This window comes from Corylus avellana, chromosome ca8 (genome assembly GCF_901000735.1).
Source record: "Corylus avellana chromosome ca8, CavTom2PMs-1.0".
In the NCBI taxonomy this organism is placed as follows: Eukaryota; Viridiplantae; Streptophyta; class Magnoliopsida; order Fagales; family Betulaceae; genus Corylus; species Corylus avellana.
The window spans coordinates 14,736,348-14,762,538 of record NC_081548.1 but is presented as its reverse complement, the minus strand read 5'-3'; the positions used below and the strand labels follow the sequence as shown (position 1 = coordinate 14,762,538).

Genomic DNA, 26,191 nt, shown 5'->3' with positions numbered 1-26,191 from the left:
AATTAATAGAATGAAAGCAATAACCAATAAGCACTGCGTATAAAGCCAAATTCAACCACAAAATATTACAATATATTTGCTAGTGCATTACCATCCTAGTTAAGTTAATTAGTATCTTATTACATAGATAATACACAAATTTTAACTTTCATGGCTTTTGAAAAAATTGTACAACCAAAACTTTCTAAGCTTAGCATTCTTTGCCAAAAATCATTTAGCAACTTTCTCATCTCCCATCAAATGATAACATGCAGATAGCATAAACTCGTCATATCCTTCCACCTTCGTCACTTCCTCATAAAGTTTATTTGCATCGACTTCCTTATAAGAGCTTTAAGTGCTAATACAACCTCTTTCAACTGTTTAGATATCGCACTATAACTATCTTCAACATAAAAATTATGTGACCTTTTGGTTTTTTCCAAGTGAGAGACGCAATAAGCAAAAATGAAATCAATAAGCAAAAATGAAAGCAGTAAGTAATAACTAATAAGCACTGCATATAAAGCCAAACTTAACCACAAAATATTACAATATTTTGGCTAGTGCATTACCATCCAAGTTAACTTAATTAGTATTTTACTACATAGATAATACACAAATTCGAACTTCCATGGCTTTTGAAAACGTTGTACAATCAAAACTTTCTAAGCTTAGCGTTTTTTGCCAAAAATTCTCCAACAACTTTCTCATCTCCCATCAAATGATCAAATGCAAATAGAGTAAACTCGTCATATCTTTCCACCTTCATCACTTCCTCATAAAGTTGATTTGCATCGACTCCCTTATTAAGAGCTTTAAGTGCTAATGCAACTTCTTTCAACTGTTTAGATATTGCACTATAACTATTTTCAACATAAAAATTATGTGACCTTTTTGGTTTTTTCCAAGTGAGAGAAGCAATATTTTCCGTGACTTCTTACTATGCATCCCAATAGAAAATTAAGATCTCCTTTGCAATATGCAATACCTAAAATCTTGACTGTTCAATTAAAATAAACGGCGAAGAATCTACACTATCATTGAATTTTATGAAAATCTAAGAACAATGTTTAAAAAAACCAAAAGAAACCCTAATGTTGTCACCCCTCTCCATCGTTTTCTTTCTCCCTACCTGCCTATGGCATGCTACACTCTTATCTTCTATGGAATATTTGTTGAGGTTTTATATTTATATTATAATCCTGATGCCCGAGTTTTGTGCCCTCTTAATTTTCCTATGTTGAAGCAGTTTTTTGTATGATCTAATCAGCAATGAGTTACTTTCAGAGACCGGGAGACTTTGATGCTTCAGTTAGCACTCTTATGTGAAGTCAAAATATAGCATGACCTAATTAGCTAAGGGTTATTGAGAAGGATTTCCGTCCCCTTTTACCTGATGCGTTGTGTCCTTTTATAGGGTTTTCAGTAGTTGGTACCTTGTAGAACTCTGTGTCGTAAGGGAGATCGAATATTGATTGAATATTGGAGTCCCCAATCTCTTGAAATTTGTATCCCTCATTTAAGGAGATTATGTAGTTATGATCCCTATGGTCTTTGCAGCTGAGTGGGACCCGTGAGGGGATTTATTCCCAACACCTTAAATTGGGAGTGTGATAGAAGAAGGGAGAAGGTTCAAGCCTTGAGGTGCTCATAACTAGGGTCCAAAATGACTGTTGGGCCTATTAACTTGGAGGGCATCAGGTTAGAAGTCATCATGAACAAGAACAACCTTATTTCTAGCATGTCTGGTGATATCAAGGGTATTGGAGGCAATTAAGGCTGAAAATGGTGGAAGGAGTTGGCATTGATTTTTAAGAAAGGATGAAGGTCGGATGATCATATTCTTGATCAAGCCAACAATGCTCAAACCCTCAAGTTTCAGAGTGTCTAAAGGCTAGGAAGAGAGCCGTTGATGCAGATTACGTAGCCATCAGTTTGTTTTATTTTCTAAACCGACTTTATGTTATTATTTTATTAGGGTTAGGGTTTTAAGAGTCTTTACTTCGTTATTTTATTAAGTTTAGGGTTTTGGGGGTATTTATGTCATATTTTATTAGGTTTAGGGTTTTTGGCTATAAATATATGCTTATAGCCTCAAGAGAAAGACAATTGTTGATTATTATTGATTTTGTTGAATAAGAATTACTCATAATTGAGTTTTCTTCATATTTTTCCTTGAAATCATAGATAGACTCTATATTTTAAGAAGAATTCTTAGATCATTGATAGCCTCAAGATCTAGAATTAGTTATCCTTTACTTTATTGTTGTTCTTCGTTGTAGCCCACTAAGTCACGCTGCATCAGTTGGTATCAGAGCTCAGTTACTTTTCATGAATGGGGAGGAGCAACTACTTTGCAGACATGAACGAGGTGTACGTGCGCACGGAGACAGCACGTAAGGAGGAACCGGCAATTCGTTTGAGGCACATGAGTGGTGGGCCGAACAATTGTTGTCGCCAACCAAGACCGCGATTCACAGAGGCGGAAAGCAAATCTATCGCTGAACATTGGAAACACACGGAGGATCAATTCAGGGCTATGAGGGATCAAATTGAAGACCTCACTACCCAATTATCCAACTCGTGTGGTCAACATGGGAACAGATCTAGAAACCCATTTGCGGAGCGCCGAACGCACGGACGTCAGCACCTTACTCAAAGGAAAGTCAATAAAAAGCTCTCCCTTCTTCAGTCTTGACTTTATTGTTGCTTTCTTTCATATTAATTTTGTCATTTTCTTTTCAAGCTGTTGGCCATGAAGAAGTATTATTCCATTTGGACATTTGAAACGTTTCTTCGATTTGTGTTTGTGGGCTTGTTTGTTTTGTGCAAGGGGCAGCAGGAGGAAGACACTTCAGTAGCTGCAATGAAGAAAGAACAGCAAGAAGCTCTGTATTATGCTAATCAGGGCTTTGTGGGGAGCTCCTGGAGTGGCTCTGATCTCTATCCAGACCCTTGTGGGTGGACCCCAATACAGGTGCTAATTAAACTCCTAATTAACAAATTAATTAAAAACAATTGTTTTTTTTTTTTTTCCTTCCTTTTTAGTTGTTGATTTTGTTTTCACTTATTCATGAGGAATAAATTCAACTGCCTAAAATATATCCTTCTATACTGAGCTAGTAATTAGTATATATATGCTGCTACTACTGAAAAATTTTACTTTTATGGGATAATTGGTCCAACCACCTGTATTTTTACTCCATTTAGCAAAATTTCAATTTCATTTTAGTACTCGGTATACTTGAAATGATTACCACCGTTTATATATATATATATATATATATATAAGCAACGCATTTGATTGTTCACATATATAATCTCTATATATAAACAGAGATGGAGGGAGAGGATGGCGGTATTGGCCATGAACCTTTTTTCTCTTTTGAAAATTTTATTTATTATAGTATATAAATAGTTAAATTTATATATTTAAGCCAAAATAAGAAAGCTTGCCATTGCCTAGAAAAAAATATACAAGGCTTGATCCTTAGCTCTATTATAACAAAACTAATTTTATATCCAAACTTTAAACATATTTTATATCATAAGCAACAACCCAAATCTGTCATTAAAAAAATTAGGTATGAGCAATAGCCTCCAAAAGCAATGTAAAAGAGTTTTTAACACAGTAAGGGCAACAACGTAGAAGTTGAAATGGTATGGCTACGATAGAACATTAGATTCTATTTTGATAAGTGTTTATGAGTAGAAAATCGAAATATATTAAGAAATAATTATTTTATTTATCTTTGTTAATATTGAATGGATACTAATTTTATTTTTATATATTAATTTAATTTTCAATCTTAATATATTCTTTATGGATTGCATGCGCATGTGTGCAACATGTTCTATTTTTGTGGTTCGAACAATTCTTTTTATGAAACTTTGTTTTTGACCACCTTGTATAGGGTGTCTTGTGATCTTTACGATGGATTTTAGTATGTCACTGCAATAAGCATCGGACCGGTTTACGACAACTCTCTGGTGTACCGGAAGAGCAGAATTCACACCTCACATATTCATGCAGTCATGCTTAGGCACCTGAGAACACTCTCATTCTTCAATTGCTTCTTCACCCCACCAAAACCCAGCAAGAATCCCTACCTCAAACTGGGAAAACTTCACAAATAGCTTAGAATCCTTGGAGTTTCGATCAAACCCAAGTCTCATTGGAACAATTCCAAACACTATTAGCTACCTTCAAAACCTACAATCTTTAGTGATGTTGAAAAATGGATTGACAGGTAATCTGCCACCAGAAATAGGCAATTTAGTAAAACTGAGCTGGCTAGTTCTTGCCGGAAACGGGTTGGATTCCAGAAACTTTGGGAGACTTGATCGAGCTTTTAATACTTGATTTAAGCAGGAATAAGCTGTCTGGGTCATTGCGTCTGTTTTTTGGGAAACTTGTCTTCACTTCTGAAGCTTGATTTGGGTTAAAATATGTTGAAAGGAGATCTCCCAATTGAGATAGGGAGCCTAAGGAATCTCACACTTTTGGATCTGGGGAGCAACAAATTTTCTGGTGGTTTGGCTCAGTCGATTGAAGAAATGATTTCCTTGAAAGAGATGGTGATTTCCAACAACCCAATAGGAGGTAATCTCAATGGAATCCAGTGGAAAAAACTGGAGTAGGTGAAATTTTTGGATCTTTCTAATATGGGCTTGACAGGGAGGATTCCGGAGTCCATGACAGAGTTGAAAAGGCTGAGATTTTTGGGGCTTAACAACAACAATCTCTTGAGAAAACTGTCTCCAAGGCTGGCATCTTTGCCTTGTATTACTTCTCTTTACGCTTACGGAAACAATTTGACAGGGAACTTGAATTCTCAGAATGGTTTTATAGGAAAATGGGAAATCGTTTTGGAGCTTGGGACAATCCGAATATGTGACACCAGGCTGCATTAATGTCGGGAAAAGGGAATTCTGTATTGGGTAAAACCATGTATGCAAGAAACTAGTATTTCTGATGGGGTTCCAAATGCCAAGATGAGTGAGGGAAATTGGAATCAGAACTCCCCTTTGGTGGCGTCTTTGGGAGGCTCAAGCTGTGGGTTTGATGGGTTCTGGTGGGGGCTTTTATTGTCCGTACGCGAGATTGTGTTTTAGGCTTCTATGATATAGGACTAATTGTCTACTGTCTTGAGTAAGAAAAAATGTTCTTTAAATGTCAATTCTAGTCCCAAAGATCTAAAAGATGTAACAATTCCATATGGATACCTTTAAATGTCAATAACTCACTAATACTAAAAAAGCATAAATATTATAGACCAGCTGAATCAGTCAGGCCACACATCAAAATATATTACCACCACAAAAACGGAATGAAATGAAAAGAATACACTAAAACCTAAAAGCCAAAACCTAGTTTACTCACTGAATCTTTTTTGCATCCTTATGTATAAATGGCGTCGAATTTCTGCTGGACGCATATGGAATGTTCAGTTCAACTGCTGCTGCTCCCGGAATTTATAGCCTATGGGTCGCTTCACTTGCTCCACATTTGAAGAGCCACAGTGTAAACCCTACTCTACTAATGCCTCACAAATTGTCCCCGCCTTCCATAAGGGCTGCTCTCACTGAAACCGTTTTGCCTTCCTTTAACTTTCTGCTTATTATTTCTGCTCTTTGAGGCACAACTATGTATGTTCACATTCACCTTTGGTGGGTTCAGAAAACAGAAAGAACCAGCAACAGCCTATCCAAATCCAAAATACAAGCATTATAATCGGAATTACATATTATACCACAACCTAATGAAATCCATCAATTTGGCAAATAATTTCAGGGTCATTTAACTTATGTCAAGTTTATTGAAATTCAGCTTCATAGGGTACACCTCCAGCCTGAACTATATATATATATAGGTACACATCACACGACAAAAAATAAATAAAAAAAAGATTTGATGAGATGTTATTGTAACCCTTGGATGAGGTATTGACCAGTGTTGTTGATATAGGGTCATTATTTATTTATTTGAACAATTAGATATTTTCTCATTCATCTGTTTTGATGCATTTTTCAAGAAAGGCCCTTAAAACTAGGACTTCCTTCCCATTACCGCTAAAATTGTTGTCGTTACTACTTTTGGAATCAAAACATTAAGGAAAAAAAAAAAAAAAAAAACAACAACAGCATGACTGCAAGGGTATTTAAAAATATGGTAAATGACTTTCACCAAGGAAAAAAGGTTTGTACCTGCAAATCAAGGCGGTGAACGTCAAAGATTTCTTTCATAGAGTGAGAGTTATATGCTAATATGTAGGATCTGTATGCATCTTTAGCTGACCCATTCAAGAAATAGTTATTGGCTACCAACTTTTCCTGCAATTATCAAAATAGTCCAATTTAAATCCAGCAGTTTAATATAGAAAAGATATTGATCATATAAATGTAGAAGCAGAAAAGTACCAGATGAGACTGCACATTAGCCAGCTTCTTTTGATCAAATTCATACTCTTTAACAGGGACTTTTGCTGCCTGAAAGTGGATACGACATCTTAATTTCAATGTTGAACAAGCAACCACTATAGCAACAATTTACCATGGAGAAAAAGAAAACCTATAAGCCACCAATTTGACATAATGCTCTAGACTATACAGGGACAGGAAATTGGCTTATTAATGTCCTATTAAAGAAGTTGTTGTCCAATTTATCATTGGGATCAATGGCCTCTAGTTTGTTTTGCTGGATATTTGTCATTTTCTTATACAGTGAATAAACTAGACCTTCAGATAGCGAATAAATTGCAACTCTTCAGGAATCACGAAAAGCAGAGCATTTCCTTTTGCACCTTCCCCACGAGCTGTTCGACCAACCCTATGAATGTATTCCTGAAAGCGGTAACCCCAACCAATAAACATTACACTCGACATAGAATGCAAAACGACAATTATCTTAAATATGTCAGATTGAGGGGGGAGTTAATCACCTTGGGATTATCCGGAGGATCATACTGCACAATCCAGTCCTGCAGAAGAACAATAACAGTAGGAAAAAACAACAAATAACGCCAAATAATTGAAAAAAACAAAACAGAAGCACTGCCATCAATAATTTCAACATCACTTGGTAGACAAAAGAAATATACCACGTCAGGAATATCAAGCCCACGAGCAGCAACATCAGTACATAGCAAGATTCCCTTCTCTGCTTTGCAGAAGTTAAAAAACGTAGTTGTCCTTTGCAGCTGCTTTTTATCTCCATGGATATCAAGGCAATCCACCCGAATATATCTCAGCAGTTCAGAATGGAATTTGACTGATTTACATGAAGAGAAGAAGACCATCACTTTCTTTGACAGGTTCCTCTTCAAGAAGGAATACAGAAGAATAAATCTCTTGGCACTGGGGACAACACAATAGCCTTGCAGCAGCCCTTCATTGGTGACCTATAACACCCAGAACCTTGTCAGATTTTAACAGAGAGGTTGAAAAGCAAGCAAACTAAAGTAATTTAGAGCATATATATAAGGACTCTATTGTACAGCAGAACATGGTGGACTTTGGGTGCACTAAGTGCATCTCCATCTCCATATTAAGAGGGTCTCACTCTATAAAAAAAGATATTGCCGTTAAAAAGTTTTTAAAAGATGTGGCAACAGTAATGTCGTCAATAACAATTATTCTTTCGTTATACACCTCTTTCCTATTTGATAGAAGAGATCTCTCTGTCACAATAGCTATTTCTGTACATAATGCAGCTCAATACAGTTATATATATTAAACTTATACCACATTTCTACCTTATTTCTTCCATCATCCACATCAAGATAGATAGCATTTTTCAATGATAAGCGTGCAAGATCCTCAACCTACAAATTTAAGGGAAAAAACATTAGAATCCCAGTCAAAATCAAACTATTGGTACATAAACACAAACAGAAGAAGAGTGACTTATGTTAATACTGAATTTTCTACACACAAGGAAATTTGAAATGTAACAATGATAAACAACATAAAATTTTTGTAATATGTAAAAGTGGAAACGAAAAAAGATTAACTAGTATTAAGTTTCTATACGACGCACTAACCTTCTGAGTTTGGGTGGCTGAAAACAAGGCCGTTTGCCTATTCTGCACATTGAGTAGCCACTCATAATCAGTTAACAAACCTTAGATACTCCCACCCACAATACAATATGAAATTTAAATAACTATCAGAAAGAATTAATTTTAAGGAGTATATTTCCATATCTAATCAATACATTGCAAACCAAAGCCAGAGATTTTGCTGGTGAAAGTACCAGGAAAATAAATTCCACAATACATGTAGAGATTGACTATTAGACAATGCTATGTACTTAGTAGCAATATCGTGTTTTTTTTTTTTTGACTTTTTATAAGTAATGTTGTATATATCAAAAAGCGCAAAGCGTCACAAGTACACAAAAAGTATACATGGGGCAACCCGTGGAAAACCCACAAAAAGACCCAAAATAAAACCCTATGCTCACGAGGAGCTCCCACGAAAAGACCCCAAAGAAACAGGAGCAAACCCATTAAAAGAACACCCTCTCACACGAGCAAACAAAAGTGCCCCCAAAAAAAGAAGAGCGAACAATACCCCACCTGGAGCGCTCCTACACAATAGGCTTCCCCTTCCTTCCCCGAGAATGCCCGTTAGTTATACTGTAGTTAATGGAGCTTTCTAAATTTAAGAGCTCTCTCTTGCCCTTGGTCCTAGGCTGCCCAACCTTTAAATCCAGTAACACCTGCATCAATGCCAACTCCTCATCGCAATCCAGGGGGCGTGCAACCTTATTTGCCCTACGAGTATTCTCTTCCATGTCCTTCAAGAACATCATATGTTTCTCATTGTGCTTTGCACCTTCCCTCGACCACTCAATCAGCCACTTATGGGCTTTGGTCAGACCAATATCCACAGCAATGGCGTCAGAGTTGCAGACCCCAAAAGACAACCCAAAAGCCACTGCAGGACTCGCCGGAGAAAATCTCTGACCAGGGTCCGCAGTCACCATACTCAGGGTTGAGACCAGAACAGCATCGATATTCAGCTCCAGAACCAGATCCAGAACCGGATCTAGAACCAGAACCGTATCCAGGTCCAGAACCGGATCCAGATCCAGATCCATAACCAGATTGCATCTGACCAACCATACACAGCCAACCATTCAGTTGAAGTGATGGAATCTATAATGGGCAGGATACGTTTGAAGCCACTAGTTGAGACAGTTCTTTCAATCATATGCAGCTATGATGAAGAAGCTAAGTTCTCATCTTATATTGTCATATATATTCATACCAAAAAAAAAAAAAAGTTCTCATCTTATATAACCAAGACACAGGTTCAACGACCTTGTTAATGCAACAACGCTGGTAATAATTAGGACATTTGATCAACATACTTTGGCACAACAGCTAACATTGCTCTAAAGACCATGTCTGCTCATCCAATTAATGCAACCTTCTTTCAGAACACATTTATATATAATGTTACTTTTCCTCCACTAGGATCTTGGAAAGAAGCCAACAGAGGAAAAGAAAAATAATCTAAATTGGATTCAATGTACTCGCAGAAAAGGTAATTTTTTCTTCATTAACATTTCCTTTCTATTTTCTATCTGAGAACCAAGTACAGCCAGGCCCTAGTGTTAGATCTAGGTAAACTTGATGCAACACTAAACTTTCATTCCCTCTTTACTTCCATATAATAACTGCCTTAAGTCTCTCTATGACCAAAAACAAATATGATAACCATATAGTTTACCTCTGGTAGAAGCTTAAGAATCTGCTTCATTTCTTCCTCAAAGTTTGCTTCCAGTATCCTGTCAGCTTCATCGATTATTAGGCACTGCAAGTTTGAGTTTAACAAGAAAAGAACATGCATAAGAAAAACATATATAGCTTAATATGCATTGAATAACTAGCTTTAATGAGGCCCCTTAATGAAGACTACAATCAGCATCGCGTAAATGACATGAATACCTAAAAAAAAGATATAGTGTTAAGAATTGTTTGTGTAAATTACCTTCAAGTTTTTATAAATGAACCCCTTGGTATTTTGCAGATGGTCAAGAAGTCGGCCAGGGGTTGCTACTAATAAATTCACTCCTTTCACAATACGCTCTGCTTCTCCTCTTCTAGCCGAACCACCAATAACCAAACCAAGAGTCTGAGAGTGGTACTTGAGAAGGTCTTTTGCCACAGCATGGGTCTAAATTATTTGAATGGTGAATTTGTTAGCATCACCCAGCAAAGATTAATGAAAATGAAATGTAGAAGCCTAGAAGGCAACAACATAGATAAGTGTGAATTCCATGGCAGTTTCCTAATCTTTATTTGCATTTTGCACATCAAAAATATAATGTCAAACATAATGGTCAGTAAGAGATGCAAACAAAATGTGACTCCATATTTTCATTAGTATCATATGCAAACTGTATAAGAACCGAGTTTTTTTTTAGATCCAAATTTCCATTTTCTTCCACACACGTATATGTAGAATATAATTAAATGATTAAATTCATATGTTTCGATAAATATAAGCTTTTAAGACAATTGATAATTTAACATAGTTTGGGTAGTGATCAGAGTTGATCAAACCTTGCTTCAATAATTTAACTTCCATTTCAGTTAAATATTCCACATGTTCGACCTCACTTACCGAGGAGTGTTTGAACCCACAACTATGAGAGAGTAATAGAAAATAATTAAATTCACCATTTTCTATCAACGTAACCTTTTAGGAAAACTGTTGATTTAACAACATCAATATGACTTTTTCACATCTTTACAATCTTTTAATACATTGATTATTCAAATCATATATATTACCATGTCCAAATCGAATTAGGCCCACAACTTCCATGACCAGTACTACGAAAGCAAAATATCAACATGCAATAATTATTCCAGTCAAATAAACCAATTAAGCCATTTCTTTCTGCAAAGTAATTAAATTTCAGTACATAAATTGGTGCCGTCTGTGGCTCATAGGTATTACAAGAGAGTTAGTTGACTATATCAATAGCAAATTACATGAGTGAATCCTATGTTTCTGTGACAAAACCATCAAACTCTTAGTATATTCACTTTGATAATAAAAAAGATATGATTGGTACAACCAAAATGAGAATTGTCAAGCAACTACAATAAATAAGCCCTCCCTTTCCCTTTTTTCAGAATGTGGATTGAGATTGTGGCTTATTGTTCAAAACAGTGTTGGCTAAAAAGGAAGCACTTTTTAGAATTTGAAAGGAACGAAACCACCTTCACTTAGAAAATGCAGTAGGGCGTCTTAGCTGAGAAAGTAAGATTGCCTATTAATCAAGAGAAAATTCTTCTAACTATCAGTAGTGACCTAGTACTTTTACCTGTATTGCAAGCTCCCTAGTTGGGCAAATTACGACCACTCCCACTCCATTACGAGGAGTAAAACGGATGTGATATAATAACTCCACAGCTGGTATTAGAAAAGCAAGAGTTTTCCCAGAACCTGTCCTTGCAGCTCCAAGAACATCTTTGCCAAGCAAAAGTGGTGGAATTGCCCTGGCTTGAATCTGCATTTTTAAATAGAGATGAAATTCATCAAGCATCTTCAACTAATTTTGGAACCCAATTACCCAAACCTCTATACTCATGAAATCAAATTGAAATTACCAAACAAGTAAAAATAAAAAAAAATAAAAAGAAGTCAAAATAAACCTAAAAAGGAACAAAAGTTTAAAAACATATCCTTAGAGAAAACAAGAGCTATACCTGAGTCATATGCTGAAATCGCATATCCTTAATAGCATTGAAAGTGGGTTCAGATAATCCCAAAGATTCAAAGGACTCCGTGGTCATAATTCCAGACCCTCCAACACCACTCTTCACTTTCTTCAATTCGTCACTGCGACCACCACCACCATCCTCTCGCACTCCCTCCTCCTTCTTCTTCTTCTTCTTCCTCTCCTCCTTACCTTCTTCAACTGCTGCTTCTTCTTCTTCTTCTTGCTTCTGAGGATCCGCTTGCTCTGCGGCAATTGTTTTCTTGTTATGCTCATTTCTCTTGCGCTTCCTCTTCTTTTCGTCCTCTAGCAAAGTGTAGTTTTGCACTGCCTGTTTGATCATGGCGGCTGATTCTGGGTCCAGCCTGTGGTTCGAAAGAAGAAGATTTCTAGGGTTTTTTCAGCAGCTATTAAACACTAACCACTTATAATTTTGCCCATTTATATATTGGGTTAAATGCCTTTTATATTTTGCACCCACAGTTTTGTATCACAACTGGTACCTTGACCAAAAAAAAAAAAAATGCAAGACTAGAAGCCCTAAACTCTAAAATCTAATAATTCGACCACAAATCTCCAAAATCTTAATTATCAACTCTCAACTACCATGCCGTCTTTAATTAGTGATAATCATTATTTACCATCATTTATCTTCCCTTCTCCAACTTTTTTAACAAAATTATCGACATAGTAATTCACTATTTTTCTTCCCTTGTAGCCAAGGTCAATAATATAAGATATCGTTATTACCACTGAAACGAACTGAAATGAAATGAAAAGAATATAGTAAAACCTACAATTAATGTTGAAGAATTAGAACTAGTAAACGAGCCGAGCTTGGGCAAGCTTTGGTTATCCGGGCTCGGCTCGTTTATTTTGGCTCAGGCTCGAACTCGACTCGAGCCTAAACATGTTGCTTGAGCTCGACTCGATAGGGTTCGAGTTCGAGCGTAAACATGTTGCTTGAGCTCAACTCGATAGGGTTGGAACCCTGTTCAAGCTCGAGCTCAACTACCGAGCTCAACAACAACAACAACAACAACAACAAGAAGTCACAAATCCAAAATCCTATCATGGCATGTAAAATCCAAACATTAATTTCTGGATTGCTGTAAAATTAAACTAAAAAAATCCAACCGGCAAGGAGAGACGGAGACCGGCCACAGAGACAGAGAGACAAATACCGGCGATGATCCAGACAGTGACAATCCAAACGGCGACAAAGACGGTGACAATCCAGAGATGACGAGCGCGAGCACAGTGACATAGACATTAAACAAAGACAAAGACATTGAGCGCGAGGAAAGACAGTGAAGGAGACCGGCGACCGGTGAGGAAGGTGGCAGAGACAGACGGGTGACTTGTGAGGAATCGAAGGCAGCAGAGACAGTGAGACACAAGCGTTTGTGTTAGGTTTAGGGTTATATGAAAATGAAAATGAAATGAAAGTGATGAATTTATACCTTTAAGGCCTTAACAAAACTATGTCGTTTTTGTTGTTTGTGTAAATAAAAATTGGTAAAAACAAATAGTTTTAAAAATGACTAAGAAATTAGAGAAAAAGTTTTTTTAAAAAAAAAAAGAATTAAAAAATTGTATTATATATGTATAATTATAATTTATATGAAGTTATAATTTTATAACATAAATTTGTATTATTAATCCAATGTCAATTATTTAATTTGATATTACATGAATCCCATTATCATTATACATGAATAATATTATTAAGTATTTGAATTGCCATTGAATCACATGATTAAGTATTGCTCTCATACATTTATATTATTTAATCTGCATATATGTATAATTATAATTTATAACATATATAGACTTATAAGTTATAAGTGTTTAACATACATTGGAACTAACTCTCTATGTACTTAATTATTGTATTAGCATGAACTTGTATACTTATGACTTATATCATATTATACACATATAATTTGTTATTATATAATCATGTTAAATTCTTCTTCTTCTTTTTTCTTTTCAAAACAAAAATATTAGCAAATAAAAATTTTTTTTTAACGGGCAAATAATTTAAACACAAAGCAATCTCAAACAGTTTTCACTTTGATGTTATATCAAAATGTTTTTTTAAATTTAAAAATGTTTAAAAAATAAAAAATACAATAATACCCATCAAAACATTTTTTTCTTAATATCTAGTTCTAATTCTTCAACATTAATTGTAGGTTTTACGGTATTCTTTTCATTTCAGTTCAGTTCGTTTTAGTTGTAATAACAATATCTTATATTATTGACGCTGGCTACAAGGAGCTCAAAGTACCTGAAAACATATTGAAATATATCCAATTTTGATGTGTGGCCGCATGTCTAATATTTATGTCTTAGTATTAGTGAGCTATTGACATTTATAGGCATCCATATGGATTCCGATATAATTCAAACTATATTATTTACAAAGAGTTGTTGCATCTATTGACATTTAAAGGCATCCATATGGATTCCGATATAATTCAAACTATATTATTTACAAAGAGTTGTTGCATCTAGGGGTGTAAACGAGCCGAGCTTGGGCTGTCCAAGCTCGGCTTGTTTATTTTTGAGTCAGGCTCGAGCTCGAGCTCGAGTTGAGCCTGACTTCGCTGCTAGAGCTCGGCTCAATAGGGTCTGAACCCTGCTCCTGCTCGTCTATTTCAAAGCATAGAAATCAACGAAACAAGAAAAAGATTGAAAAGGAAAATGAAAAGCTCACCTTAACCCATCTCTTATAACATCTTTTTTTTGTTTAATCAATCTCTTATAACATCATCAGCATCCATTAATGTTGTTTGCTTGTTTGATAAGATTTGAACATTAAATATTACACCTTTCTTAATCCATCGTTTTCACTTCAACGGTTACGGCTATGGACAAAGTTATTTAAAATTAAATATTTCTTCATTTCAAAAATATTTACACATTTTCCTGGGCAACCAAACAAACACATCAAACGGCAAAACCCCAAATCACCCACCACCCAAGAAGAAACGGAGAAAAAAATAACCCAAAAAGAAAAGAAAAACTCACAAATCTTATCACCTCCTCCGCCTTCGATCCGCGGCGTACTGCGAGAGTGAAACGACCTCCAAGAGCGGCGTGGACAGCGGGGTTGGCAGCGGCAAGTTCCTGGAAACCGGGCACGAGCCGTTCAGCTTCAGCCAGGCGTCGAGGTGTGTGGTTGCTGCGGTGGTGGTGGTGGTTGCTGTTGGGGGCACTGGGGGAGTGGTAGGAGCCGAGGAGAGTCGTGAGAATGGAGGCGAGGAGGATGGTGGTGGAGACTGTGAGAGGCGAGTCGTGAGAATGGAGAGATCAGAGATTGATAGATTTAGGTTAAATTTGGGTTCTCTAATTTGCGTTGGATTTGGAAAAATAATTAAATTTTAAATTTTTTTTTTTTTTTTTTTTTGTAAGAATTAAATTTTAAATATTAATAATTTAATTCGCTTTACCAAAAGCTTATTCATGTGGCTGTCTCTACTTAGATCTAGTATGCTTGTTTAATATGATCTATTGACTATATATACGTTTTTAACATTGAAAATTACTCGTCAGATTAGATCAAACAAGGCAAGCTTACGGTGTCTTTGTTACACCATATACATACTTCTTAGTAAATGCTTTATAGCTATCGTCCATTAATATCATTCAATAGCTATTAGATCATCAAAACATTTTGGACAGCTACGATTACACTTATATACCATAGATCAAATTCAAATTCAATTAAATTATTAAATTCAATAAAAAATTCAAAATTTAGGAATTATGAATAAAAATTGTGTTATGTAGTATTATTTAGGGTCAGTTTGTTATTTTAATTTCAATAATTACGACTTTAAAATTTGTGTTTTTTCAATCGCGTATTTTTTTTTCTTCTTATTTTAGATTAAGTATTTTTTAAATCACAACGTAAAACGTTTTATGTCACATACTCACACACACTAATCACTATAATCATATTACATATAGTATTATTTAGTTAATATGTTAAAATGTTAATGCTTAACACGGGTCAAGTATATAATGTCAATATTAATATATATTGTATCTTATATGTAAACATTTATATACTTATATGGTTATATAATTATATCATTATCTAATTTATATGGGTAATGGGTCAATGTTAATTGTTATAACTTATATACTTATATTATATGTTCTCATTATCACGATTCATGATATATGATTTAAATTCAAATTGTTAAGTTTTTACTTACAGTAAATTGTGATTATAATGTATAAATTATAAGAAACACATTAGTTACTTAATTATTAATCATTTAATCTAATAGTAATACTCAAACTTTAAGTAATAAATTCATATGATCTAATGGTTGTAATCTTATACTTAAATTTTATGATCATATTATCTCACAATTAATATTAATATTATCTTAGATCTAAGATCATGTGATACATCATATATGTTTTATAAGAATAAAGTATATAATTATAATGTACTGATTAAATAACACAATAACTTATGCAGATATACCATGTGATTATATAATAATTAATGATTATGTGATATACTGTATACGATTCCAATTTCCAAAGTATAAACTATCTAATCATAATATTTGTATTAAATGACACAATAACTTGTACGGTTGTACTATATGATCATATCATATGATAAAATGATTAATGATAATATCATATATTTCTTATTTTATATATATATTCCTTATATGTTTTTATATTAATATATACATATATATAATATATATATACACACATATGCATAAATAACAAAAAACAAAAAAAAAACAAAGACATATAATATATTTGTTATTATTGAGTAAATGAGTAATGTTGATTATATATTGTTATTTGTTACTTAATAAAAAATATACGAGTCGAGCCTAATAAGCGAGACGAGCCTTATACGAGCTTAGCCGAGTCGAGCCGAGCTTGCTTCATTTAATATTTGAGCTAGGATTTGTGTTCATGAAGCGCTTCATTTAATATTCGAGTCGAGCACAAGCCAAACTTATGCGAGCCGAGCCCAAGCTTGCTCGTGAGACGTTTCGCTCACTTAACAGTCCGTCTTGCATCTTTGATCTTTGGGACGAGAATTGACATTTAAAGAACCTTTTTTCTTACTCAAGATAGTAGATAATTAATCTTATATCTAAGAAGCATAAGAAACATCCCGTGTAAAATAAAAGCCCACCATAACCCATCAAACCCACGTCTTGAGCCTCTCAAAGACGCCACTTGATAGGTCCCAGTCAGAGTCAATATAAATAAATTGATAATCTCCACTTAGGATTGAGTAACCACAATACAAATCTCTACTTAGGGCTAGAAGAATACCATAATACAAACACTTTCTTCCCCCCTTTTCTATTCTAATGACACAAATATATATAAAGGAAAAATCCACTTTACCCCCTGAAGTTTCAAAAGTTTTTCAATTTGAACCTCAAAGTTTAAAGAGTGGCAATGTACCCCCCAATATTTCAAAAATTTTCAATTTAAACCTTCCGTTAATAATTTCCGTTAAATTGGATGAAAATCTCTAAAATTACATAATTACCCTCAGACTTTTTTTAAAAAAATTTCCGTCCAATTTAACGGAAATTGTAACGGAAGGTTTAAATTGAAAATTTTTGAAACATTGGGGGGGTACATTGCCACTTTTTTAACTTTGGGGTTCAAATTGAAAAACTCCTGAAATTTCAGGGGGTAAAGTGGATTTTCCCCTATATATAAACTTAATACAATAGCGGTTACTACTTTTACTAAAGAAAACTATCTACATAATTAAAGATAACTACCAACAACCTAAGTAAACTACCCACTTAATTAACTAAAAATAACTACACACAATCTAAGTAAACTACCCACGACCCATGTTAACAAATATTGATATTAAAAGATAAAGTTAACAATTAAAGCTAAGAGCTATCACCCATGTCTTAACCCGTGATGATGAGGTGGATGTTGAGTCCTACTCAAAATATAAGAGTTTTCATTTTACTACTCAAAATACAACTTTTTTTTTTCATTTTAGCTACTATTTTTTCACTATATACTCCAACAAGTACATCTATTTAACTATCTACTCTAATTAAATATTATTTTTCAGTATTATTTTATTAGTTTTTTATCATTTCTTTGTCTTTCCCATAAAAAGAGATAAAGAGAGAACGAGAGAGAAAATATTAAAAAAATATATAGAAAGATAAAATATAGTAAAATATTACTTACAAGTTGCTACAGTAACTTGTAAATATGAAAGTTCACTATAGCAGTAGTAGGAAAACCTTATATTTTATAGTATCTGTTGGAGCAAGAAAAGTTAACAAAATAGCTAAATTTAACTAAAAAGCTAGTTTAAAAATACTACTGAAGATGCTATGCTTATCATCACCAAAGGGGAATTCTGATTCCAATTCCCCTCACTCATCTTGGCATTTGGAACCTCATCATAAATACAAGTTTCTTGGCTTACATGGTTTTATGCTATACATAAAATTCCTTTTTCCCCCCGACATTAATGCAGCCTGGCGATACATATTCGGATTGTCCAAAGCTCCAAAACGTTTTCCCATTTTCCTATAAAACCATTATGAGAATTCAAGGGTCTGTTTGACAAACGTTTTTGGCAATGGCGTTGGGTCTTTCACTGTTCAATCAGTTTGAAAAAAGTGACTGAAGGCTGCAAGAGTAAAAGCTGATGAACAGTAGAATTACTTCAAAAGCAACGCCAATTTCCAACATTCTTTTGCTGTTCCAAACATAACCCTGCAGCAACGACCACAATAACCCTGCAGCAACGGCCACCATATGGGACAGCAAAAGAATGCTGCAGGGTTATTTTTGGAACAACAAAAGAATGCTGAAAATTGGCGCTGCTGTTGAAGTAATTTTACTGTTCACTAACTTTTACTCCTGCAGCCTTCAGTCACTTTTTCAAACTGATTGAACAGTGAAAGACCCATCGCCGTTGCCAAAAACGGTTGTCAAACAGACCCCAAGTTCCCCTATCAAATTGTTTCCATAAACGTAAAGAGAAGCAATACAAGACAAGCATGCCAACCTTGGAGACAGCTTTCCCGAGAGATTGTTGTTATTAAGCCCCAAAAATCTCAGCCCTTTCAACTCTGTCAAACAATAAATATATTAAGACTAAGATTAAATTTGTTGGTACAATTTTCAGTCGTATGCGAAAAAGGACCCGAAGCAATTTCCGTATGGTGGGTCATTGCACGCTTTCTTGTGGATTTGGGCTTTTGTAATGGGCCTTATTTGACCTTTCAATTAATGGCGTTATGGAGTGCAAATGATGATAGGAACAATAAATAAGAAAACATCATAATTAGAGTGGTTCGGCCCCAAATGAGCCTACGTCCACTATGAGAAATGTTATGTTCTTATTCAAATATTGGTAGGATTACAACATAAACTCTCCCAATTTCTCTCCTTTATCTTCTCTATTTATTGACTTCCCTTTTTCTGGTCGTCCCTCCTCAATTCTTCTTTCTCCTCTTTATAGCTTTCTTTCATGTGCCTGAATGTGGCCTTTCCAGCTCCTTACTCATTAACCTCATTTATTTAATAGGCAACACAACTAAGTATAGGGTTAATAAAATAAGCCTAGGGGGTAAATGCAATAAAGGTGTGTTGCCACTTGAGCTCAATAACACGTGCTGGTAGGGGTGTGATTTATAATTCCCTAATGATGACTTTTATTCCTTTGTTAGATTCATATCCAGCTGTCGGTTTTGTCTCAGGTACCCATAATCTAGTTGAATACTCTCGAGTGTTAATGATCTCGATTTTCAGGCGAATTGATTCCTGGGCATTCGTATCCTGGATGAACTGACCATCCTGACATCCGATCCTTGGATCCATGACCCATATAGCCTATCATAGTTATTTGGGATAATCTACGGCCCAAGTTTGTCTATTCTTCTGTCTGCCCAAGGACGAGAAATATCCCTAACAAAATTAATATATAAAAAACTAAAATTAGTACCCATTTAATATTAACAATTAACAAAAAATAAACAAAATGATTATGAAATTTTACTAAATGGAGTAAAAATCCCGGTGGTTGTACCAATCCCATAAAAAAAATTTTCAATAGTAGCAGCATATGTACTTACTTATTATAGTAGGATATATTTTAGGTAGTTGCATTAAATCTTGAATAAGTGAAAACAAAATCACCAACTAAAAAGGAAGAAAAAATAAAAACAAAGAATCGAACTTATTTGTTTTTAATTAATTTGTTAATTAGGAGTTTAATTAGCACATGTATTGGGTCCACCCACAAGGGTCTAAACAGAGATAATAGAGAGCTTCTTGCTCTTTTTTCTTCATTGCAGCTACTAAAGTGCATTCCTGCTGCCCTTTACACAAAACAAAGAAGCCCGCAAACACAAATCGCATAAAAGTTTCAAAGTTAAATAAAAAAAAAAATATTTTCAAAGTTAAATTTAGATAAATTTTAAGAACTTAATGAGAATGTTTTTATTTATTTTTTATTTTTTTGACATCTTCACGCAAGGGAATAGGAATGGGAGATTCGAACTAGTGACATCCGCTTCATGAAGCGTATTCCAACGCCGATTGAGCTATCCTTAGAGGACGATGAAAATGCTCCTATTCCCGCGTCAATCTCCAACATATTTAGTATTTGGCTTCCTAAAACGACGTGGTCTATCAGCGTAATATTTTGAATTTGCCAAGCTTAACGGTTCACACATTAGCTCTTTAGAATAGACTCAGCACCGTTTAAACAGAATCCGTTAGTACCTTTTAAAATTTCTTAGATTTAATCTGAACCGTCCATTTTTTTTAAAGTCGCTGTAGAAACTCTTTCTGTCTTCTGTCCCCACCATCCAAACTCACCGTAATAGGCCTCCCCTTCTTCAATCTCGTTCTGTAGCCCTAAAACCCGAAAAACCCTAACACTGAATCTCCCATGGCGGACCAAGAGCTCGATCCCTCCCCGCTCCTCCATGTCTTTGCCTGCTCTCAACTTTTCTTGCCATGGAACCCACCGACTCCTTGGTCACCTTGGCCAGTACTCCTCGACTCACTTTAGCACACTCATATAGGGTGCATGTTAGCACACAACCGCGATAATATTCCCCTTCCTTGTCCTCAAGTAAATTGAAATAACCGCTTAGGCCCAAATTGCACGCACCAACACATTTTAGCGTGACATGGTGCATTTTAGCAAATTTTGGCACACGCAGCTAAAGTGCATTGGATTCATGTTCATTTTCTTAGTTTTAATGGCTTAGAGTTGTATGAATGTGTTGGTTTGTTGAATTGTAGGGTATGCGGTGGAGGGTCGGTTACTGAGGGAGTGCAGAGGTTCATTTGGGACCATTTCCTAAGCAGAGGTGTAAGAATTATCTACTCTCTATTTCATGCATTTAAATAAGAAAGTGTAGTTTGTCTATGGGTTGTGGGATTTGTTGGCGTACTTGTTAGTATGGGAATGATACTTTAAGTGTTAAGCTTTGTTTGGTTGGTGAGAAAGTGGGGGAAAAGAAAAGAAAATAATTAGGCAAAAGAATTATATGTTTTTTTTCCTTTCTCTTTTGAATTTGTACTTAAGTTTCAAAGCACTGGAGTTTCCTGAAGTCCTCATATTGGTTTCTTACTGATTTTTCGTAATTGATATTTTGGCCTGACTAGGACTAGCTAACAGGGGAGATAGTTTTTGAAGTTTGAAGAAAATGGTTTTTTCTTTTCTTTCTATCTTATTCTAACCCTTATTTCAAATATTAAGGTATCCTTAAGGTCATTTTGGTTTCTGTATATCAGGAACCTAAAATGATGAGTCTTGATATGCAGAAAGAACAACTGGAGATCCAAATATGGTGAGTCCTGGTCATGGTGAAAGGAATGGCTTATTATATTGATCATATTCATCACATGATAAAGGATTATTTAGCTGTTGAAGCTAAAACAAATTGTAAATATCAGGTAAAATGCATTCATCGGCCATGGAATCCGCATCAGAAAATGAGCTCCAAGACTTGAGGCCTGATGTTGTGTGAGTATTCAACTCAATTATCTGAGTGTCTTGTGACTATGCAGACAATCTGTTTTGTGCTTGTGGTACCAATTTTCAAGGTTTGCCATGTCTAGTAGAAGAGAATTTAACTTGATGGTTTAAGTCAACTATCTAGATATTATGGAACTTTCCAGTTCTTTCTATCAACTGTGTAGATATTGAAATTAATACAATTCCCTGCTTGTTCTCCAATTTGGGTGCAGACATAATATATGATCCAGTATGTCTCCCTCATCTTGTTCGAGTACTTGCCATTCTTTTGAACCAGAATAAATCAATGGATGGTAAAGTCAATGGTATTAATCAATGGAATGCTGATGACAACAGTGATGGATTTGATAGTAAAGTCAATGGAGCTAATCAAGGGAATCCTAATGCTGATTGTGATGGATTTGACAAAAATCCCACTTCAAACTCTGGCTCAAGGGAGGGCCATATGGCTTATATTGCTTTTATTATTCGTAATACTAATACATTTAATCAATTTCTCTCTCTTGTAGGCCAAGCTAACTTTACCATCACAGACCTAACTGAAACACACAAGCTAATGGTAATACTAGTAATATTGGGGGTGCCGTGTCTTAGGTCATTGTAGGTAAAAAGAATTATTATTATTATTATTTTAATTTTAAGTAGCATACAATAGTTTGTCCATTTCTACTTTCTCTGCGTTTTTTGAGTTTTGTTCATTTTTTTCTATGCACTTGGGGTTCTCTTGCATACTCTCTATATATTTGGGTTACGTTCTACTGTACTTTTAATGAATTTGAATTAATTATAAAAAAAAAAAAAAAAAAAAAAAAAATTGATACTTCAGCATAGGGTTCATGATTCTTGAATAAAACTCTCTTTGGTCCTCAAAAGAATTGAAAGAAAACCCCTCTTCGTGCCACATCATTTTCCTGTGCATCATATGGTAGTTTGCTGTGGATAAATGGGGGCCATCAGATGTGATGTAATTCTTATAGTGCATGTGACCTCATTCCTTATTTTCAACCAAAAAGAACATAATTCCTTATTTACTAAAAAGTTTATTTCTCCTTTCTTTTCCCACTCATGCATGACAAGTTTACAATCCAACCATTTTCAGATGGGAAGCTGGTCCAAAACCAATAGATGGCCTTTGGGCTCCATGGTGGTATAAGAGTGTATATAAATCAACAGGTTTTTGCAAGCAAGAAAGTATCCTTTGGCATGTAGCATGGCCTATATTTTTGCTAATATATAATACAAATTAATTTGAGTTTATGTGGATTTGTATCATAGATTGTGATAGATAAATGCAACTAAAGCCTTGGATATTAGTATTCAGGCTGATAGACATTTTTTTTTAATATATATGAGCTTATTCTCTAACTATAAATATTTTTCAGCCATTTCCTTTTCCTCTGTATGACTTGCTGGAGCAAAGTCTACCTTTATACAACATGCTTAGGTGCCATGTGAAGCAGACATCATGCCTTCTAAAGTCCCCTTTACCTCCTCCTGATCTTCCAGTTCCTGCAAATGAGAAGCTACTTGCATGGGTTGGTGATAAGATTTTACCCTGTGACAGTGGAAAGGTACTTGTTTACAGGGGGACATGTTAAGATTTGTTACTCCATATATTTGACTTTTAGTTATGTGTTTAAGTGCACAGTTTTCTAGGTTTTCTTATTCTTATCCTGTGACCTGTATAAGGTTTCTGTATAATATGGTTCAGATTGTTGTAGTTTATATGTGAATAATGCTTTTCTTTCGGCCAATTTGGCAAATAAACTGAAGCTCAAAAATCCTGTCGCATGATATTAATTTGAGAAGTCTGAATCAATTATGGACAAAGTAATTAGTGTCTCAATGTCTAGTAAAGTATATTAATGCTGCCTTTGTTTTAGCCAATTTGGCAAATAAGTTGAAGTTCGTAAATCCTGTAAGTAGGATATTAGTTTGAATCCATACTACTTTATTAGTGTCTTGATTATTGCTTGTCCTAATTATCTGACATTTATGTTTCTGTTGCAAAAAGATTTGGGAGCATGAACAGCTTGTGGAATTGATAAGAATCATGCATCTTTGGCAAACATTCTATTTTTTTTTTCCCTTTTGCCTCTCTCTCTCTTCCCCTGTATTCTTCTTGGACATACTCGACGCATTTTTTACTCTACTGGTTGCATTAATTGGAGAACACCTTCCTTTTACTCATGTAATGATGTAATGGAGTTATGAGTTCTATAAATTCCTTTCCAAAAGCTGTAATCAGTTATTCCTTATTTTTATCATCACCATCCTTCTCTTAGAGCTCTTAAGAAATTATGCATACACATGGAACATTTAATTTCTTCTTTTTGTGGTTGTCTTATGAATAGGGGGGATAGAGGCAAAATTTTCCATCATGAAAACATCTTGGGTTCTTTTCACCAGCAATGTCTAGTGAAATATTTTATGTGCTTTTCTTTTAATTAGGATGTTTGACTCAATACACCTAATTTTCTTCGATGCATAAATTTGTAGATTTATGCTCTTTTTATCTTTGAAGGGGTGTCTTTGTATACTTTCTGTGTACTTAGGTTGTACCCCTCTGCGCTTTTCAATGATATTCTTGCTTATTTATCAAAAAAAAAAAAAAAAAAAAAGGATGTTTGACTCAGCAAAAGCTTTGGCTTTCAACAATGTTCCAACTCACGAAGAGGTGAGAGTCAAGATGATTATTATTCTGTCATGTCTACTAATCTGTTTAATCCCTTAACTGCATTCTTCTGTTTTGTATGGTTAATTATACTGGGTCTTGGGCAAAAGAAATTTTACTCTCCTGGCTTTTGTATGTAGTTGCTACAAAGTTGCTTGGCTCATCTTGCTAACTGTTGCATCAATGCAGATAAAAAAAGCCATCTTCTCAACTCTCATTAGGTGTGGAATGTTTGATAATGCACACATCCGACTGTCTCTAACTTGTGGCAAGAAGGTCCTATACTCTCTCTCCTCTGTGTACTGAAAGTTATTAAATATCTGTATTCATTTTTATCGTGGCTCTGGCCAACATTTAAAGTTAAGGCTGGAAGATAGCCATAGAAGAGGGAATGTATGACGTAAATCCTCAAAAAACATTTACTATGTAGTTGTTTCTTTTCTTTGTTAAACAACTAATTTTTATTTGGTTTTTAACCTTCACATGGATGACAACTCTTAGAGGGCCCATTCAATATGCTGCTTTGGAGATTTGTCACTATCAAATCAATAAGCTATTTGTTGAATAATTCTCTCTTGCTAGTTATCATCTGACCATACGTGGTGATAGGTTTATAATAACTTTTGAGTCAAGAACTTTAAGTTGCTTCTTTATTTATTTTTTAATATGGCTTATAAGCACATACTTTCCATGGGGACATTGCCATAATTTCTTCACTTCATGGTTCTATAACCACGACATAGTTTGTAAAAAATGAGTTTCAATATATTTTTTTACTTATTTGCAATATTCTTGCCTTCCTCAGGTTACTTCTGGCATGAATCCAGCATTCAATCTTTATGGATGCACTTTAATTGGTAAGAATGAATTTCTAGTTCACTGCAATTATAGCAAAGGTACTGCTATATCAATCTTTGTTGTCCAGTAGAAATTTGCATGTTTGGTCCATATCTATCAAACCATATATGGAGCATTTTGAAGTGCATGAGGTTGCTTTTTTGAGAAACCAAAACCTGTTTAACAGTTTTCCATGACTAAATAGGTTCTCCAAGAGACCAGGGAAGCCAACCACCCCAAATGGTTTTTTGGGTAGGCAACAGCCTTGAATTTTGAGAACCTGCTTCAGAAAACATGGAGCGTCCAACCGAGGTTATCTTCTAGGATTCTTGCTGAATTTTGATTAAACTATTTGTTCCGTTTGACACAAGTTTTTTATGGAATGTATATGGTTCTGTATGGTTGGTATGATTTTGAACTTCTAGTGTACTGTTTTCCCAACAATGTCGGGACCACACTGTAATTTTGACGTGTTTTGTCACGCCCCCGACTAAGGTAAATAGGGGAACGCGAACTTAAAGGAAAAACACAATAATTAAGGAATATAATTATCAGATATCAATTCATTAACACTAAACCAAGGGAAGATAAGAAGTCAAAAGCTGTATAGAACTAGTGTTTTACTATGAATATTTGCAAAAATCTCGTTTACATATGAGCTGGGAATCCAAAAACAAACATTTCAAACCCTGTTAAGAGGCATAATCAAAAGCGACCACTATAGGGGGGTTCATAGCCTCCCCATGCGTCAAGTGTTCTCCTATATATATACATAACAAAAATTGTGCAGTTTACAAAAAAAATAAAAGTCTGCACAACAATTGCTTGATCCTTGCAATCCATTGGAATCCCAAGCTCTAAAACTCCTACGGCTCCGCAAAGCAGTAGGTCCATGTGTCCCATTCATAAG

The 26,191-nt window shown here is 34.9% G+C and overlaps 2 protein-coding genes and 1 pseudogene across 15 annotated transcripts; 2 read left to right on the top strand and 1 right to left on the bottom strand.

Moving 5' to 3' along the window:
* The first annotated feature begins 2,737 nt into the window (after window positions 1-2,737).
* Window positions 2,738-4,880, top strand: LOC132190924 (piriformospora indica-insensitive protein 2-like; annotated as a pseudogene).
* A 295-nt stretch (window positions 4,881-5,175) lies between these two features.
* Window positions 5,176-14,854, bottom strand: LOC132189940 (DEAD-box ATP-dependent RNA helicase 51-like). 3 transcript variants are annotated; one of them, XM_059604796.1, is made up of 13 exons: window positions 14,771-14,854; window positions 11,712-12,087; window positions 11,327-11,512; window positions 9,982-10,167; window positions 9,721-9,804; window positions 8,025-8,066; window positions 7,737-7,805; window positions 7,083-7,382; window positions 6,924-6,962; window positions 6,721-6,825; window positions 6,403-6,471; window positions 6,190-6,315; window positions 5,176-5,686 (listed from the first exon to the last, which is right to left on the bottom strand). In XM_059604796.1, exons 2-13 carry the CDS (start codon window positions 12,063-12,065, stop codon window positions 5,522-5,524), a joined length of 1,725 nt encoding a protein of 574 aa, XP_059460779.1. In that variant the 5' UTR covers window positions 12,066-12,087; window positions 14,771-14,854; the 3' UTR covers window positions 5,176-5,521. The 3 variants fall into 3 exon arrangements, with proteins under 3 accessions (XP_059460779.1, XP_059460778.1, XP_059460780.1); XM_059604795.1 differs by having other exon boundaries at window positions 14,759-14,850; XM_059604797.1 differs by having other exon boundaries at window positions 11,712-12,111; window positions 14,759-14,839.
* Window positions 14,855-20,594: 5,740 nt separating this feature from the next.
* Window positions 20,595-25,692, top strand: LOC132189887 (branched-chain-amino-acid aminotransferase-like protein 1). 12 transcript variants are annotated; one of them, XM_059604714.1, is made up of 9 exons: window positions 20,595-20,774; window positions 21,032-21,099; window positions 21,527-21,582; window positions 21,689-21,758; window positions 21,983-22,329; window positions 23,153-23,341; window positions 24,634-24,720; window positions 25,250-25,340; window positions 25,487-25,692. In XM_059604714.1, exons 4-9 carry the CDS (start codon window positions 21,752-21,754, stop codon window positions 25,555-25,557), a joined length of 792 nt encoding a protein of 263 aa, XP_059460697.1. In that variant the 5' UTR covers window positions 20,595-20,774; window positions 21,032-21,099; window positions 21,527-21,582; window positions 21,689-21,751; the 3' UTR covers window positions 25,558-25,692. The 12 variants fall into 12 exon arrangements, 11 of the variants coding, with proteins under 11 accessions (XP_059460697.1, XP_059460691.1, XP_059460698.1 ...); XM_059604708.1 differs by having other exon boundaries at window positions 21,492-21,582; XM_059604715.1 differs by having other exon boundaries at window positions 20,595-20,858.
* Window positions 25,693-26,191: the final 499 nt, after the last annotated feature.